This window comes from Hypomesus nipponensis, chromosome 20 (genome assembly GCF_054491055.1).
Source record: "Hypomesus nipponensis isolate SF chromosome 20, ASM5449105v1, whole genome shotgun sequence".
Lineage (NCBI taxonomy): Eukaryota > Metazoa > Chordata > Actinopteri > Osmeriformes > Osmeridae > Hypomesus > Hypomesus nipponensis.
In genome coordinates, this window is record NC_140380.1 from 3,101,039 (window position 1) to 3,119,977 (window position 18,939).

General features: G+C 47.0%; 1 protein-coding gene across 6 annotated transcripts in view; it reads right to left on the reverse strand.

The window, feature by feature from the left end:
- The window catches only part of LOC146245164 (actin-binding LIM protein 3-like), a 35,191-nt gene that overhangs the window by 3,356 nt on the left and 12,896 nt on the right, over positions 1-18,939 (reverse strand). For 2 of the 6 annotated variants that reach the window (XR_014734641.1, XM_084684454.1), the window contains 17 exons: positions 15,981-16,164; positions 14,207-14,319; positions 13,727-13,853; positions 13,047-13,140; positions 12,478-12,565; positions 9,904-9,962; positions 9,669-9,740; positions 9,154-9,312; positions 8,710-8,739; positions 7,310-7,436; positions 6,237-6,335; positions 5,162-5,212; positions 3,934-4,080; positions 3,349-3,413; positions 2,460-2,613; positions 1,204-1,233; positions 733-791 (listed from right to left, as the gene is read on the reverse strand). Coding sequence is in view for 1 of the 6 variants with exons in the window: in XM_084684454.1 (XP_084540580.1) it covers positions 733-791; positions 1,204-1,233; positions 2,460-2,613; positions 3,349-3,413; positions 3,934-4,080; positions 5,162-5,212; positions 6,237-6,335; positions 7,310-7,436; positions 8,710-8,739; positions 9,154-9,312; positions 9,669-9,740; positions 9,904-9,962; positions 12,478-12,565; positions 13,047-13,140; positions 13,727-13,853; positions 14,207-14,319; positions 15,981-16,164 (1,658 nt within the window). In the remaining 5 variants the exon portion in view is untranslated. The remainder of the gene's footprint in view (positions 1-732; positions 792-1,203; positions 1,234-2,459; positions 2,614-3,348; positions 3,414-3,933; positions 4,081-5,161; positions 5,213-6,236; positions 6,336-7,309; positions 7,437-8,709; positions 8,740-9,153; positions 9,313-9,668; positions 9,741-9,903; positions 9,963-12,477; positions 12,566-13,046; positions 13,141-13,726; positions 13,854-14,206; positions 14,320-15,980; positions 16,165-18,939) is intronic. The other 4 variants (XR_014734642.1, XR_014734645.1, XR_014734643.1 and 1 more) reach the window with 4 other exon arrangements.

An 18,939-nucleotide genomic window follows, 5' to 3' on the forward strand; every position in this document is an offset into this window, starting at 1 on the left:
CCTGCTTTCTGGAATACACCCCGGAGCCCTTTACTACAAAACCAGATTTAGGGTTATTGAGGTAACTTCAGGTTTAACTCTGTTTACCAGGATAGATCACCATGGTAACTCATGCTGAACACCTAACCTGCTCCGTATAAGGTTACGTTCGAGATAACAGATCAACACATGTAAAAGCACCGCCTACTGACCAACCAAAATCGTTTTGGAACATAGCATCACCATTTGTCAAAGATCCCGTGGATCTAATTGGATGGCAAACACTATGGTACCATTTTAGAGTCAAATCTACTAGTGATATTGAGAAGGCCCACGCAAACACGTCAGCTATTTTCTCCCAACATTGCTTTATTTTATTGGAAGCAGCAACAGTGTGCCTTTTCGCTTGAATTATGCTCTTACCCTCTGACTCTTCGTATTTGTTTAAAATTAATGTTTGCTCTTCTTGTGTGAAGTACGGCGTTCTAGCCTTGTCCATGTTTGTAATTGGTCATATTTTGAAAAGACGCCCCTTTTTATGTGAACGAGTTCATCGCTCAAGTGGGGGAACCTGGGTTAAGGAGTTGAAAACCACCATTGTGATACTGCCGAGCGCGATCGCAGTTGTTAGGCTTAGTCAAGTAGGATAACGAGAATTTGTCCCGGGCTTTGTAGTACAGGGCCCAGGTGTTAAATTAACACCGTGATACTTGCTGAATATCGTAATTGTAGTATGAACTTTGTGTAGCTCACCCTGTTTAGGGCATTCCTGCCATATCCTGGCAACGAGGCTGACTTCGAGACATAGGAATCTGGAGGAGAGCAGACACAAACATCAACACAAATATTGACACCAAGTGGAGGAACCACATGCAGCGCTGCAACACAGACAGTAGAGGGCGGCAGACATGAACACATTGAAGTCACAGTGACTACCTTGGTTCAGACATGCCACTGGATAACACTGGGATTTACATTTATTGACAATTTGCAATTTACAATTGTAATTTACAATCACAATTCATTTTGTTGTTGTTGCTGTACGCAGTATTTCAAATGATGTGTGTGTGATCTCAGAAGTCTGGTTTGAAGCATTAGTAGTTTTGGTGACTTAAAGTATACTTATATGTACATATATAACAGAGCACAGGATAAACACTGACTCAGACGGGTGTCACTCATCAATTATGTAATAGTCCCCAGATGACACAATGAGTTACTTACCGTTGTCTACACTGTAGAGAGATCTGGGAGCTGAAGAGAAGGAGGAATCGAGGAAGGAAGAGAGGGAGAGAGTGTGAGGAAAGGAGAGAGAGAGGATGGGAGAGTGCAAGGGGAACGGAGACAGAGAAAGGGAGGAAAGGAGAGAGAGAGTCAAGGTGAGTACAAGAGAGATAGAAAGGGCGAGAAAGGAATGGTGAGAAAGAAAATGAGATAAAGGAAGGAAGGGAGAGAAAGAGGGAGAGAGAGAGGAAGGGCGAGAGAGGGAGAGAGAGAGACATAGTGAGAGGCCAGGGGAGTTAAACAGGATGTATTAAACATGACAGCTCTTATTGCTCATTAATAAAACAGGAAGTGGAGACAGAACTTGACCTCACCCTGTCACACAGCAGTTAGAAACACCACCTAAAATCATCCGCTTCCTTCCTACCTTTCTTCCTCCCATCCTTTCTCTTCACCTCTCTTATCCTTGCCAGGTTGTATCCCCTCCAAATAATCTTCTTCTCTTTTTCTTCTCAATTCTCTCTCTACTGTCTACTCTCTACTGTCTCTCATCTTAACATCCAAACATCCACTTACAGTAATATGATGAGTAACGAGGGGTGTGGGTGTGTGTGTGTGTGTGTGTGTGAGAGAGAGAGAGAGAGAGAGAGAGAGAGAGTGTGTGTGTGTGTGAGAGAGAGAGAGAGCAAGCAAGTGTGTGTAATGAAGAATGATTTATAAGCATCCTAACTAAACAGGGTCTCCTGGTCAGACAGGCCAGATTAGACCTCCTCTTATTCAGGCTCAGCTTTATAGGTAATCAGCCTTAGGGTTAAGGCCAAGGTTGTGTGTGTGTGGGCAGGTTTGTTTACTGTGATCTGCTTCACTGCACACTGCTGCATAAGTGCATAAGGGACTTCCTTTCGACACACACACACACACACACACACACACACACACACACACACACACACACACACACACACACACACACACACACACACCAGGGAGGTGGAGACTGCTTCTCTGACTGATGTACAGCCAGCAGGAGAGAAGAGAGAGACACCACAGGGGTTTCTCCATCTCCCTGTCCTTCTGTAGTTCTGTGTCTCCCCTGACACACACACACACACACACACACACACAGCTACCTCCAACTCAGACGGGGAAACACATCCGCTCTGTGGGGTGTGTGTTTGTGTGTGTTTATGTCTGTGGTGTGTTAATGCATGTGGTGTGTGTGCGTGTGTCTGTGTGTGTGTGTGTGTGTGTCTTACAGCCGTTGACAGTGTTGCTGTGTCCCTGGTTGAGGAGGGCCTCTTTGCTGGCACGCTGAGAGTTCACCCCACTACCCCAGGGGTCGTTGTCATAGCAACCAGACCTCGCCTTCATCTCCTCCTTTAGGATCATTCTGGCAATACCTCCTTGCAGCTACAGAGAGGGAGGGATGGGGGGGGGGGGGGCAGGAGGGAGGGCAAGAGAAAGGGTGGAGGGAGGGCAGGATGGAGGGTAAGAGGAGGGATGGAGGGATGGATAAGACACAAGGAAAGGAGGTAAGAGAGAAGTGAACAAAGAGAAGTTAGAATAAGAGAAGACAGAGAGGGCTATATGCCTAGGGTCTACATCCTAGTATCCATTTGTGTGTATGTGTGTAATAGAGTGAGTGATTAAAGAAATGATCAAGTGTGTGTGTGTGTTTGTGTATTAGAGTGAGTGATGAGGAAACACAAGTGTGTGTGTGTGTGTGTGTTTGCCCCACAGGCTTGCTGGAATCATGAAATATTCACAGTCTGTTTTTACCCGAACCCAGAAACAACAAGAAATAAACAAGAAGGATTCTGGGAAATCTATAACCTCCCTGGGTGAGTGTGTGTGACTGACTTTGTGTTTGAGAGGGTGTGACTGATTGAGTGTGTGTGTGTGTCAGTGGTTGTGTGTGTGTGTTAGGATGAGTGTGCTTCTCAGACAGACCAGAAAGTCTGACGGAGAAAGATGATTGGTTGGCTGTCTACATGGCAACTCCTCATACATAATAATCATCCACAGCTCCCATATATGGGCTTTTCTGAGGTCCAACTTCCTGTATTTAACTTTCTATTGCTGTATGGTGGTTGAGGGACGAGGGACGAGGAGAAGAAGACAGGGGAGGATAGTAATCTAACTCACTCTGTTTAGGTTCTGATTCCATCCATCTTCTTCTCCTCCAGAAGAAAACCGCCTGGCCCTGGGAGCTGAAGAGAGAGAGAGAGAGAGAGAGAGAGAGAGAGAGAGAGAGAGAGAGAAGAGAGAGAGAGACAGAGAGACAGAGAGAGAATATGAAAGAAGATGGAGGGAGAGAGAATATGAGAGAAAGATGGAAGAATATGAGAGAGATAGAGAGATGGATAAATAGATGGATGGAGAGATAATGAAAGAGGCAGAGAGAGAGACCAAGAGAGGGAGAAGACAAGAGAGAGATAGATGGAGAACAAAAGAGAAATATACGCAGAGAGGACAGAGATAAAATGAGAAAGAGGAAAATGGAGGGAGGTGGAGGGAGATGGAGAGATGGAGATATAGATGATGATAGAGGGGCGGAAAGAGAGAGCACGAGAGAGAAAAAGTTGGTTTCAGAACTGTAAACAGGAGAGACAGCTTAAAGCAAGCATTGGATTTTCTTTACGATTGAAAAGGGGCTTGTTAACTCAACTAACAACTTAATCAATGAGTTCTTGGCAGACTCCACTGACTGGTTAGTGTGTAGTGTGGTACCTTTGGGGGAGCCTGTGTAGGGGTAGTAGTTGGAGTTGGTGTGCTGGTAGTGCTCTTGGAAGGGAGAGGAGGAGTATGGGGAGGAGGAGGAGACAACAAGGTCTTCGTTGGTCTTCGTCTTGGTGGCTGAGGGGGAGGCAGGTTCACCTGGAGAGATGGAGGAAGAGACGAGAGCAGCAGGTCAGAGGGAGATGGAGGGAGAGATGGAGAGAGAGAGGGGAGACTGAGATGGAGAGGATGTGGTCAAAGGAAAGGGATGGAGGGATGGAGAGAAAGATGAGAGAAGGGAGAGAGATATACACTCACTCACACATACACACACAAGTGTGCACAGACAAACAAACAGGCAGATAGACAGACTGACAGGCAGACTGACTGAGAGGCAGACAGACATGCAAACAGACAGACAGGTACTTACATAGATGAGACGGTTCACCAGGAAACAACACAGGAGGAAGAAGAAAGGAGAAAATAAGAAGTGTAGAAACAAAAGGAAGCAGTGAGGAGAAAATGAAGCAAAAGTGAATCAGATTCACACACACACACACACAGAGAATGACTGTCCTGCTCGTCGGCTGGCCACAGACAGATGACCCTCCAGCCCTAAGATGATTTCTCTCTCAGCCTCTCTGTCCATCTTTATTTTAAGCTCCATCCTTTCCTCCCATGGATCATATCCCAACTTTCAATATCTCGCTCCTTTTCTCTTCCTCCCATTCACATCCGTCTTTCTCTCTCTTTTCTTACATTATCTTCCTCTCTGACTCCTTTTCTCCCACTCTTCTTTCCTCTCTCCCTTCATCCCTTCCTCCCCCTCTCTTCGTCCAACCCCCCCCACACACACACACACTGTAATTTGCAGTTGGTCTGGCTCCAGACTCCAAGAGACATGACCACCTTGCAAATCATCTGCAGCTCAGAACCATCACTGGATTGGAGTTGCAGAGATTTTTCTCTCCTTCTCACTCCATATATCTGACCTCTCACTCTTCCTTCTGTCTCTCTCTCTCTCTCTCTCTCTCTCTCTCTCTCTCTCTCTCTCTCTCTCTCTCTCTCTATCCTTCTGTCTCTCTCTGTCTCTTATCTCTTTCCTTCTCTCTCTTTCTCTCTGTCCTTCTTCTGTCTCTCTTCCATTCTCTCTCTCTGTCTCTTACTCTCTCTGTCCCTCTTGTTGTTCTCTTCAGTACTTGTGGTGCAGATGCATTACATGTGTATGTGATGTACTCACCTTGTCTCTTGTATATGGGAGGTTTCCTGTACATGTTGGTTTCCTCTGTGGCTGAAGACATGAGGACAGACAGGGGTAGGAAGACAAGAGAGGAGGAGGAAAAGAGGAGAAGAGTACCCTTTGTCAGCAAAACATCTCTCTCCCTCCCTCCCTCTCTCCATCGCCGTTTACCTGAGTAGGAGTCTCCCAGAAGGACATTGGGGAGACGGGTGATTAAACTGACACCATCTACCAATCCCACGTCTATCAGAGGTGCTGTTCTGCATAGAGAGAGACCTGACACAACGTGCCCTAGGAGAGATGCTCGCGCGAGACCAGGGGGAGGGGGGAGGACAGGGGGGAGGGAGAGGGAAAGATGAAGAAGAGAGGATGGGAGTAGCGGAGGGGAGGAGGACAAGGGGAAGATAGAGAGAGAGAGAGAGAGAGAGAGAGAGAGAGAGAGAGAGAGAGAGAGAGAGAGAGAGAGAGAGAGAAAGAAGAAAGGTACTAGAAGACTAAAAAGAAAGGAAGGAGAGGGTAAGAAGAAAGGGAAGGGAGAGAGGGAATGATGAGCAGACTGAAAAGAGAGGAGAGAGGGAATACAGAGATGAAGAGGAGAGGAGGGAGAGGGGAGGCGCACTAAGGAACAGATGTCACAGTCGTAAACCCGGACGTGATGTCATGAAACAACACCAGTGACAGATGGAGGGATGAAGGAAGAAAGGAGAAAAATGCAGGGATTAATTGAGGAGGGAAAGGAGGAAGGAGAGTGAAACTGACTCCATGTGTGTGACTTGGTTGGTGAAGGTCAAGCTGGGACTCAAGGGAACAGATCTGAAGGTTCTCTTGAAGTTAGTTTGGGAAGAAGAAGGTCTCCCTCTCTTCGTAATTTAGGTTGAGTAGGGGGAAACCAAGCTGGAGGCCATGACGATAGAGGCAGATGAAGGGGGATGAAGAGAAAGAGGAATAGGCGAGAGAGAGAGGGGTGAGTGAGAGAGAGGGGGAGAGAGAGAGAGAGAGAGAGAGAGAGAGAGAGAGAGAGAGAGAGAGAGAGAGAGAGAGAGAGAGAGAGGATGAGGTGAAGACAGAGACCTACCTGGCAGATGGAAATGCTGGGGTGCTTGATAGGTAGTGGGCGTGATTGACCTGGACTCAAGCTGACTCTGATAGGGTGAGCTCCTGCCACTCTCAGAGCCTGCAGTCAGTCCAGCCAATGACAGTGAGAGAAACCAGAGCATGAGCAAGGATGGGTGTGAGTGTGTGGGAGAGTCTCTCCAGGGTGATTGTATTGCATATGAGGAACATGTGTATGTGAGGTGTGTGTAGCGGATAAGTGTATTTAGAGTGTGTGTGTGTTTAGGCTGTGTGTGTTTGTGAAGTTTGTTTTTGTGTGTTTAGAGTATGTGTGTTTAGGGTGGGTGTGTGTCTGAGGTGAATGTGTGTGTGTGTATATTTGTATGTGTGTATTTAGAGTGTGTGTGTGTTTAGACTGTGTGTGTATGCAAAGTGTATGTGTGTGTGTTTAGAGTGTGTGTGTTTAGGGTGGGGTGTATGTGAGATGTGTGTGTTTAGAATGTGTGTGTTTAGCATGTGGGTGGGTGTGTGCACGCGTGTATGTGTGTGTGTTTGTATGCCTGTGTGTGTGTTTATGTGTGTGTGTTTGTATGCATGTGAGGTGTATGTGTGTGTTTAGAATGTGTGTGTTTAGCATGTGTGTGTGTGCACGCGTGTATGTGTGTGTGCTAGTATGCCTGTGCGTGTGTTTATGTGTGTGCGTTTGTGCCTGTGAGGTGCCTGTGAGGTGTACGTGTGTGTTTAGAATGCGTGTGTTTAGTGTGTGTGTTGTGACACCACAAGAGGCTGGGTGCGAGACTGAAGATATGCCCCCCTTCAGTGGCTGAGGTCATGTGGGACTCCAGGTGGCCGCTGACTGAACAATGTTTCCCAAGACGGTGTGCATTAGCACACCTGGGAGAGAATTAAGAGGTCATTAAAACAACTTTTCTTTTTTGACACCCTGCTTGTTGTCATTTTTGGCAACAAAATTACACTACTACGGTCCAACATACCGAGGAACAGCCTCTCATGGTGTTACAGTGTGTGTGTGTGTGTGTGTGTGTGTATGCCTGTGTGTGTTTGTATGCCTATGTGTGTGTTTGTGAGTCTCACCAGGGCGGTAGCAGAGCTGGGGGGAGCGCGGCAGGACTGGGGACCCCCCCAGACTCCTGTAGGTGGGAGAGTCTGTGAAGGGGCTCGACGAACGCCTCTGACTGAGACACACACTGTCAAACAGCTCCTGGAGCACGGAGCGGAGGGGCGGAGAAGGGAGGAAAGGATGGGGGGGGGGGGAGAGAAGGGAGAGGAAGGAAGAGAACAAATAGGAAGGAGAGAGAGTGGTGAGAGTTAGAAAGATGAAGACTCACTCCTAGTCCTATTTAAATTCATAAAAAATCACTAGAATGAACCGCCCTGTGCTTGTATGCCTACCAGTCAAGTTACAGTTGACATCTCAATATGTGCAGACTCTTCTATTATCTGGAGTGTAGTCTATTCGGTTAGGTGACATCCAAGCAAATGGTTCATGCTCCTGCCCCTTAATATTTGTTATTAAGGATTTATTGGTCATTCTTTATTGGAGCAAAAGACTATGTAAATACATGTAGACTATGAGGTGTATCATGGTTTTTGCTGTTAGGGGTTATCTAGATTGGGCTGTACCATTCTATGCTAAAGCCATATGGTTTGTTAGCCTGGATGTTGCCATCTTGGCAAAGCTAATTAGCCAGCCAATGCAGTTTTTTAAAGATCCCATGACATGCTGTTTTTGGATACTTTTATATAGGCCTTAGTGGTCCCCTAACACTGTATCTGAAGTCTCCCGAAATTCATCCTTGGTGCAGAATTACAGCCACTACGAGTAGTCCCACAATGAGCTTTCCTCAGAACGAGCTGTTTCGGTGTCTGTAGCTTTAACTGCTTTGAGGAAGAAAGAGGCGGGGCTAACTGCCATGCTTCAGTCGTTTACAAGCCATGATGTTCGAGGAAAAACCAACATCACTCTCACATGGTCTTGGCTCATTTTCTCATTGGTGGGACAAATTCTCTGCGCGGGCAAAGCAGAGAAAGGGGAGGTAACCTTCTACCTTGTGACATCACAAGGAGAGGATTTTCAAAACTGAGCATTTGAGCGTAAAAGAATACCCAGGTCTTGATTTACACCTATCAAAATTTCTAGCCACAGGGGGACCAAAGGCAGGTAGGGGAACTCATTCATGTTAAATAACCTCCTAAAGTTTTCATGTCATGGGACCTTTAAGTTTTAGTTTGCAAATTAAATAAGAAAACTGTAATCATATTGAAAGACATACATATGTTTTAGTTTGGTAGCTGATCACTGAGACCTTACATGTTGATATCAAGCAGATGAGAACCATACAAAAATGACCAATTCAATTTTTTTATCTTTGACATTTGACCACCAAAGTCTAAACAGTTCATCCATCACGGCTGTCGCTGGTGAAGGCAGAAGACGACCTCTAAACAGCAGTAGTCAGGTAGAGGATAGTTACCTGAGAGTACGGAGAGAGGGTTCCCAGAGACTGTGGAGGAGGAGAGGAGGAGAGGAGGAGAGGAGGAGAGGAGGAGAGGAGGAGAGGAGGAGAGGAAAAGCAGAAGAGGAGAAGGACAACGTGGGGGTTGAAGGAGAAGAGGAGTAAGAAGAATAAAGAGCAGATAAACAGAGGAATAAAAGGGTGAGATTTAGGTTTATGATCAGCTATTGTGAACAGGTGTGATACATAAATACATGGAGGCACATTGAAAAGAGGAAGGGCTCAAGAAATGAGAGGGACAGCCATACACACATAAATACAAAGACCAGCAACCCCTCCCCCCGCCCCCACACACACACATACCCAGCCTCCTCCGCAGGCACACACCCAACAAACACACACACAACCACCCACACACCCTCCCCCCCTACACAAACACAGCCCATAACCACAGACACACACCTCTCCACAGCTAAAGGCCTCCAGTCTGTCGTCGGAGCAGTAGCTGGGGAAGGAAGACTCGTAGGGGATCACATCCGGTCTCTGGACCTCATAGATGGACTTCACTTTGGGCAGCGCTGCCAACTGCTTATAATCTAACACCTCCTTCTCCACTTTAGACTGGTGGGATGAGGAAAGAAAGGGAGGAGAGGAGCGGAGAGGAGAGGAGAGGAGAGAGAATTGTGTGACAGGGAACAAAAGAGACAGACAGATGTGAGACAGACAGGAAGCTTGACCGACAGTTAGACAGCTTAGGGTGGAGTCAGACTTAAGCTGCTGATGGATTCACCTAGTCAGACTGAGCACGCACACAACCCCATACAAGCACACACACACACTCCCACACACACAGACACGACCACACGTCCCATCTCTGGTCTCGAGTAGTGTTGATATAGTTTGTATGAGTCTTTGTATTATTTTGTGTGATGTTATAACCATAGCGACGGCTGCCGTGGCGACAGAGCTATACTTACACAGATGATGCGGTTAGGAGAGCCAAGGCTGGAGCCAGGGGGAGAGAGAGAGTTTTCGGAGGTACGTCTGAGCTGCACACACACACACATGCACACACACACACAAACACACAAACATGCATGTGAGTATTCATCAACACCCCAGAGTGTAACCTTGTGTGTGTATGTGTGTGTGTTTGTGTGTCAGGAGTGTGGGTGTAACGGCAGCAGTGCATTGTGGGTCATTGGTCCTCACCCTCAGTTTCCTCTCCATCCTGGCTGCTTGTTTACACATGGGGTGCCACACCTCTGCACCTGGAACACAACCATAGTCATAACCTCAGAACGACCGCAACACAACCTCAACACAACCATAACAAAACCTCAACACAGCCTTAATACAATCACAACACAACCACAACAAAACTTCAACACAACCAGTGTGTCAAGTATGAGTGTGTGTGTACTGTGTGTGTGTGTGGAGGGGAGGGAGGGGGGGGTTAGGTATGTGTCATTTGTAGAGTTTTATGTGACACAGCATTCTGAAGGGTGTTTGAGGTAATCAGTACTTCCCAACAACACCCATATATCAAAAGAGAGAGAGAGAAAGAGTGAGAGAGGGAAAGGGAGAGAGGAAGGAAGGCAGTTTAACTGGTGGCCTGAGGCGAAGGTTGTAATTCTCTTAATGTCATCCTCTTTCCCTCCTCCTCCTCCTCCTCCTCCTCCTCCTCCTCCTCCTCCTCCTCCCTGTCTTTCTCTGTCACACAGGGCAGAGTAGAGATAGAGGGAGGAGTGTGGCTCTACTTTGAGATGGACAGAACAGTGAACCAGTAAAGGTCAAACACCCAGTGCATTTTGAGAACATACACACACACACATACACCACCTCCACACACACACTACCTCCACACCCACACACACCATCTCCACACACACACACACACACACACACACGCACACGTCCTCCACACACACCCCACCTCCACACATTCACACCACCTACACACAACCCACCTCCACACACACACCACCTGCACACACACCCCACCTCCCCACACACACCACCTCCACACACACAACATCTACACACACCACCTACCTTCACACACCACCTACACACACACCACCTCCAGACATTTACAACCTACAAACAGACACCACCTCCACACACAGATCACATACACACACACACCACCTACACAGACACGCCCCACAACACACACAAACACCACCTACACATGAGGGGCGCAAAACCGAACCGCAAAAAAACGAATTGTTCAACACACAAACTACAGCTCGGTTTTTACATTCAAGCCACGGCTTTTCGGATCTACAAGAAAACACAAACCAACACCCATTGTCCTTCCCCTTTCCCATCCCCTTTCCCGGAGAGTATCACAGTTTTTTACAATCGCTATGACAGTTTTTTCTATACTTTAACAAGTTTTCTGAACTCTTGACACAGTTAGCAGAACATCCGCCATTTCTTGTTGCTTTGACACAAAATGCATAGAGGAAACACAAATTTTAAATGCTTGAACTTCTTTTACGCACAAGCTCCACCAAGACCAAAACAATTGATTTTTACGGACCAATTTACCAATGCTTTAAAACTGTATGTCAGAACAGATAACACTATGTTCAATACCTAATTTATTGGCTAAAGTCAAAGTGAACAGCTGTTCACATTGTGAATTGAAATGCAAATATATCCCCTGTATTTTATTCCATTGCTACTGAGAAAAAGCTGGTTGAAGTTATGCAAATACTATAAATTACAGTTGATTCCCAACTAGGAAACACTATGGTGTTGAGGTTCTTTCAATCGCATGACTATATGGTATATATACTGCAAAGTGGAGCTCTTTGTGCTGATCTTGTGTGGAAAAAAAACAATATAGAGAAACACGAAGAAACTAAGAATACAATACAGTAATACCTGCACGAAGGAGAGGAAGACAAGTACCAGAACAAGGGAGAGGAGAGGGACAAGGGCAAGGGAGAGGAAGAGGAGTTACGTAGAATGCTTGGTGGCGCTCAGAGAAGTGCCAGAGCTAAGGTAATACTGTAATTGGCATCTAAATTGCATGTTTCCTGCAGTAATGTCCTGTTGCAAATGAAGCTTTTACTGCAGCAATTATGTTTCTGTCTTCTTTTTTTCAATACAGTAACCATACATTCTATAAAGCTACTCTGACTTCGGTTATTCATTTTTTGTTCAGAATTTCTGCAGCAAAAGAAACAAAATGCATGCATTTTCTAAACCCAACAAAACAAAAATTTAGAGGCTTCAAAAGAAACTGCATTGCAAACACAATCTATAATCCATATACTGTGAGACCGACACATACCTGCATAAATGAATGCAGTTTCTGTAATTCCATCTGATGTTAGTGTTTTTTATGACATTATGATTGACCAAATGTTACTGTGAAAAGAAAATGTGTGTTAGTGTTTGGTAGACATGGTGTCATTTTTTGTATATTTTTGTGTTATGACAATTAGTGTTTGAGTTTAGTTTACAATGTGTGATTTTGAGCATGAAATTAACAGTTTTGCCAATTGTGTGTGGTAGGTGTGTTGGTGCGTTAAGAGTTTAGAAACATTTTTAAAGGTATTGAAAAAACTGTCATAGCGATTGTAAAAAACTGTAAAAGAGTAACAAAGATACTGTAGCGCCGACTAGCGTTAAGCGGAGCAATGCTCACAACTGTTTGTTCACCCTAAAACACCTTATCAATGGACGGCTTAGATAGCCATTTGAACAATCACATATGTGCGACACTACTCCGTACCCCATAAACCGCAATACATCGCTCTCTGGACTCACCAGTGAGGTACATCTCTTCACCCTCCATGAACATCATGTTACAGCGAGCACAGCGGGCACAGGCAGGGTGGTAGTGCTTCCCTCCTGCCTGGAGGCGGGGTTGAGGGAGACAGGGGAGAGGGAGACAGGGGAGAGGAGCAATGGGGGTCAGTGAGAAAGGGTGGGGAGAGAATAGAGGGAGAGAGAGAGAGTCGGGGCAGTAAGAGAGTGGGGGAGATGGGGGGAAAAAGGAAAGAATAGTAGCAGAGAGAAAGGAGGAGAGAATAAGGGGAAGACAGTGGGGGCAGTGAGGGGGGTGTGGGGGCAGAGGGAGAAAATGAGAGTGAAACAGTGATATGAACATAATTGGATGTGTGTGGGACGAGATAAGACAAGAAGTCATTACAGAAAATGAGAGCAGATGTGAAATGACGCAGCTCTCCACTCTGTTTTACAGTCAAAAGACAGTTTTCTAGCTAAAACACGCACACACTCTCCAAATAAACTGAGGAAGGATGTGTTTCAATTACCTGTGTGTGTGTGTGTGTGTGTGTAAAAATGTGTGCTGGGGTGAGTTTGTTTGGACTCACCTCCAGTACTCTGCCGCTGATATACCTGCTACAGGTCTCACACCTGATGCCATACTGGGCATGGTAGTCAGCCTCACAGTATGGAACCCCGTCCCTGGGAAGCACACGGCAGCACACTGATGTCACACCAAACGTCCCCTCACACAGGACATCCACTGGGGGAGACTGGTGTACTCGTCATTTAACCTGTGTCTTTGTGTGTGTATGTGTCCGTGTGTGTTTATCTGTGTGGGTGTATGTGTCTGTGTTTGTGTCGGTGTATGTGTCTGTTTGTGTGTGTGTCTGTGTGTGTGTCTGTGTGTATGTGTCTGTTGGTGTGTGTGTGTATGTGTCTGTGTGTATGTGTCTGTTTGTGTGTGTGTGTGTCTGTGTTTGTGTGTGTGTCTGTGTCTGTGTGTCTGTTGGTGTGTGCGTGTGTCTGTGTGTATGTGTCTGTTGGTGTGTGTGTGTGTGTGTGTGTGTATGTGTGTGTGTGTGTGTCTGTGTGTATGTGTCTGTTTGTGTGTGTGTGTGTGTGTGTGTGTTTGTGTGTGTGTCTGTGTGTATGTGTCTGTTTGTGTGTGTGTGTGTGTGTGTGTCTGTGTTTGTGTGTGTGTCTGTGTGTGTGTGTCTGTGTGTATGTGTCTGTTTGTGTGTGTGTGTCTGTGTTTGTGTGTGTGTCTGTGTGTGTGTGGACCTACTTGCTGATGTACTCTCCAGTCAACACAGAGCCACAGGTGTGACACTTGAAGCAGCTGACGTGCCACTGTCTCTCCAGCGCCAGAAGAGACTGACCCTGTCTGATCTCCTGCTGACAGCCTGCACAGTCTGGACACACACACACACACACACACACAGAGACATACACACACAGACACACACACAAGTACACACACACACACACAGGTAGGTAGAAAGGTGAGCAGGTGGCCCTGGACAGTCTGTACCAATCAGGAGAGATGAGGAGGTCACCACACACACACACACACACACACACACCCTCACACTTTCCCTTAAGGCAGTAAGTGAACTGGGACACAGTAAGTGTGTCACTCTGATGCTTCCTACAGTGTTCACCTGGATTCTGTGTGTGTGTTTGTGTGTGTACGAGTGTGCACGTGCGTGTGTTTGTATGTGTACGAGCGTATGTGTGTGTGTTTGTGTGTGTGCGTGTAACTTACGGCTGGGTCCATGGACCTTCACAGGCTGCTTGCTGACCAGAGACAGGGAGCACTGCTGACATACACACTTCTTACCACAGAAGGTCACTTTGTCCCCTATGGGGAAGGGCTTCCTAGAAGGAACAACACACACGCACACACACACACAGATTAGGGAGAAAAGTAGGTGTGTCAGTATTGGATGCAGTATATTTTTGTGTGTGTGTGTGTGTGTGTGTGCATGCCCCTCCCCCCTCCAATGCACCCACTCCTGAAATGTTAGAGGGAGCAGTTCCTGGCAGACCTCTCTGGCTCCTGTAAGCTGATTTACTCTGCTGGATTTGTTGTTGGTGTTGTTTGGCTTGGTTGTTGTAAGACAGAACATGCATGCACATGGAGATGAGAGGCTCATAGTGGAAGGTAGCCTGTGTGTGTGTGTGTGTGTGTGGGGGGGGGGGGGCTTAGTATGTGGGGAATGAGCATGGAATGCACAGGTGGTCAGAGGAGGGGGGAGGGGGAGGTCATGCAGCACAGGTGGACATGGTCGTTTTTCTGTCAGCGTGTGTGTCTGCAGTGTGTGTGTGCTAGTGTGAGTGTGTGTGTGTGTGTGTGTGTGTGTGTAAGTGTGTGTGTATTTGTGTCCAGACCGCAGATAGAGTGCGGCTGGTCTGGTTTGTTAAATGTTTTAGATCTATTACCTGCATCACTTGTATTATTGTTTTTTTGATTTTATGTAAAGCACCTTGAGCTGCAATTTTTGTACAAAATGTGCTATAAAAATAAAGTCTTACTTACTTACTATGTGTGTGGGTGTGTGTGTGCTAGTGTGTGTGTGTATGTGGATGTGGATGTGTGTGTGGATGTGTGTGAGAGTGTGTGTGTGTGTGTATGTGTGTGCGTATGCGTGTGTGCGAGATATGGGGCGTAATCAATGTCAGCGTAGTTGCACACAGTGCGTTGTACCTGATACGGGTGAATTACGCGTGGGCTACTCTGGCGAGTTTTAGAAAACGCGGAATGAATACTACACCACACAGTTGGTGTGCGTATAAACAGGCGTAATTAGTGCATATCAGCCTACATTTGATAAGGCGTGCGCACAGGCAGTTGACATAAAAAATATTTATTTTGAAACAGCGATCTAAGCCATGCCTTACTCACGCGTCTAGGCGGGCAGGTGTGCACAGGCATTTCAGTATGGGAAGCACACATGACACCTGTCTGTGCGCACGTCTAGATATCAATCAAACTCTAAGACTTAGTGTTTATGTGGCGTAAGGGACTTTAGTCTGAAATACATTACATTTAGCTGAATGATTAAAGGGATAGAATTCAAATATTTAAAGGCAATACTCACCGACTAACAACACGAACATGAATAACATATTCAAGGCAAGTACATTTTCAAAAGACCTCATGCGTCTAGGCAGCCAGGTGTTTGCAGGCGTTTCTGTGCTGCGCTGGCCAAAAGTGTCAGTAAACGAAGCACACATGACACCTGCTTGTGCGCATGCCTAAATATGTATCAAACAGTTAGGCGTAGTGTTTACCTGACATACGCCTCAAATACGCAAGACCTACGCCTGTGTGTGAACGCCCGTGTCCATTGTAATTCAATGTCAAGTTCTCGTGTGCGTTCAGAGGTTTGATATCATCGCGCAGGCGTGTGTAGGCGCTACTGTGCGCTTTGCATATGAACCGGTGACACATATTACACCTGATAGTGAGAGTGTGTGAGTGTGTGTGTGTGTGTGTTTGTGTAAATGTGTGTGTGGGTGGGTGTGTGTGTGTGTACCTGCAGAGGCTACAGATGAAGCAGTGAGGATGGTAGGTGCGTCCCAGAGCAGACACCACCTCCCCAGTGATGTAGTTGCAGCAGCTGTCACACCTGGTGCCGTAGAGACGCTGGTAGTCCTCAGTACAGATGTACTCTCCCCCCTTCTGGAAGAACCCGGAACATGCCAGGTCACACCCACACACTGGGATGGGGGGAGGGAGGAGGGGGGGGGGGACACAGGAACAGAAACACAGAGAGAGAGACAGAGAGAGACAGCGAGACAGAGCGAGGGAGAAACACAGAGAGACATATCAAATTTGAGGGGGAGAGGGAGAGACAGATTGAGTTTGTGCCTGCATGTGTGGAAGATGGAACTGTGTGTGTGCGTGTGTGTGTGGTGCGTGTGCATGTGCGTGTGTGTGTGTGTGTGTGTGTGTGTGTGTGTGTGTAAAAGAGCCCATATGCACCATTTCATTCTCTTTATAGCCGAGCTGCTGTAATGTGTTTGATGGATCAGAGCCCATCCTCTCTCCTTGTGTCTCTATCCCAACCCCCTTTCCCTTCCGCCTCCCCCCTCTCCTCTCCCCTCTCTTCCCCCTTCTCCACCATCTCCTCCCGTCTCTCTCCCTCTCTACCTCTCTCTCCTCCATCTCTTTCCATCTCTCCATTCCCCTCTCTCCCTTGCTCTCCCCATCTCCCATCTCCCATCTCTCTCCCTCACTCTCTCTCTCCCTCTCTCTCTCTCTCTCTCTCTCTCTCTCTCTCTCTCTCTCTCTCTCTCTCTCTCTCTCTCTCTCTCTCTCTCTCTCTCTCTCTCTCTCTCTCTCTCTCTCTCTCTCTCTCTCTCTCTCTCTCTCTCTCTCTCTCTCTCTCTCTCTCTCTCTCTCTCTCTCTCTCTCTGTCTGTCTCTGTCTCTGTCTCTGTCTCTGTCTCTCTCTCCCTCTCTCTACTGTCTCTCTCTACCCCCCGGTCATAACAGGTGATAAAACAGTGGTCAGGCAGCTCTCTTGTCTGTCAGACCCCTAAGAGCTGGTCCCAGAGCAGTCATTAAGCATGCATCTTCACCAGCAGAAAGCAGAGATGACCCTTTAAGAACTGGTCTCAGAACCTGTTGTCAATACCCATTACTGTAACAGACCCATTTCACGCACACACACACACACACATGCCCTAACACATACCTAATTCCTTTGTCCTGATAGCCGCACACAAACACACACACACACACACAGTGCAGCGCTTGTATTCCATATTCCATTATGGCTTTGGCTAGATTAGTCACTAGTGAATGTGAGCAGTAAAGCTGTGGAGCCTATGGGAGTCTGTGTGTGTATGTGTGTGTGTATGTGTGTGTGTGTGTTTGTGTGTGCGTGTGTGTGTGTGTCTGTTTGCAGGGTTAAAAACGTTCAGGATTCTAGATTGGTAAATGGCCTGCAGATTCCAGGAAAGACACAAGTCTGCATTTGCTGTTTGGTGAGAAAGAGTAAAACACACACACACACACACACACACACACACACACTTCTCCTCTTGTCCTTTCTGCTGCTGAAATGCCAGCCTGACCTTTTACTGTCAGTGCGTAACAAATGCCAACCTGGATGTGACACAATGCTAATCAGCACATCACCTAACACAGGAATGTGTGTGACTGTGCTGGGGGAGGGAGCACTAGCGCACGTGTTGGTGAAAATACCCCCCCCAGCCTGTCAAGGCTCCGGGATCAGAGGTCAGTGTTCAGAGGTCAAGGGTGGTCTGGTCCCTCACCTGTCTTCCTGTCTCTGTCACACACCGCTCACTGAGAGGAAACAGCAAAGGTGAGCTTGTTTTAGCCCGCCTTGCATACCCACCGGGCTATTTTAGCATCCTCTTCTCCTCTATGCCTGAGGAGCTAAATGCAGAACACTGTGTGTGTTTCACATGGAGACATCTCTCAGCCCACCTCGAACCAAGCTAAACTTTCAAAGAAGACAGTACAAATATGAAGAAACATCAAGAGGAGCAATTCAGTCAGGACTCCCTTCCTCAAGAGACAGTTGCTGATGCAGACCATATGTTGGAGACAATTATATATTCTATATATGCTCTATATCTGAACACTGCAGCCCAAACTAGCCAATAGGAGCACTCCAGACAGTTCCACTAGTAACTAAACTAGCCAGTGGGAACTCTAGTCCTACAGTGCTGCCCAACACTCAACCTTAACGAAGTAGACTTTTAATCAGCCTAATACTGTGAGCCAATCACACATCTTGTTAAGTGGGTCAGGTGACTGGGGCGAGCAGATCAGTGTCAGTGTGGTAACCTAGGTGACCTGACAGCAAGGTGACCTTGTGACCTCCAGGATGTCTAATCCATCCACCAGGACACCAGGTCTCTGTTCTGATCTTTTCTCCTCTCTCCTCTGATATCTCCTTCTCTCTTTTCCTCACAGTCTACATCAGTCTTACTCTATCTCTCTCCCTCTCTCCTTATTGCTCTATAGCACATAACTCGTACGGTATCTCTCTCCCTCAGTCTTTGTAAAGGCCATCATTAATGTCCCATCCTCATGTATTCCATTAGCATTGTTGTGGCAGCAACTGCACTCATATTGCCAGCAAACGTTCTTCAACCCAGCACACATCCTCCTACAGCTGCACACTGCTCTCTCTCTCTCTCTCTCTCTCTCTCTCTCTCTCTCTCTCTCTCTCCCTCTCCCTCTCCCTCTCTCTCTCTCTCTCTCTCTCTCTCTCTCTCTCTCTCTCTCTCACACACACACACACACACCCACCCACACACACACACACACACACACACACACAGCTGCTTATTCTGCTGATCCAGGAGGGGAGAAAAGGAACAGCGTGAGTACAGAGATTAGAGAGGAAGGAAAGAGGAGATTAGACAGAGAACTAGAGGAGAAGAGGAGAAGAACAGAGAGGGGAGGAGAGCCGAGGGAAGAAGAGAGTGGAGGAGAGGGGATGAGAGGGGAGGAAAG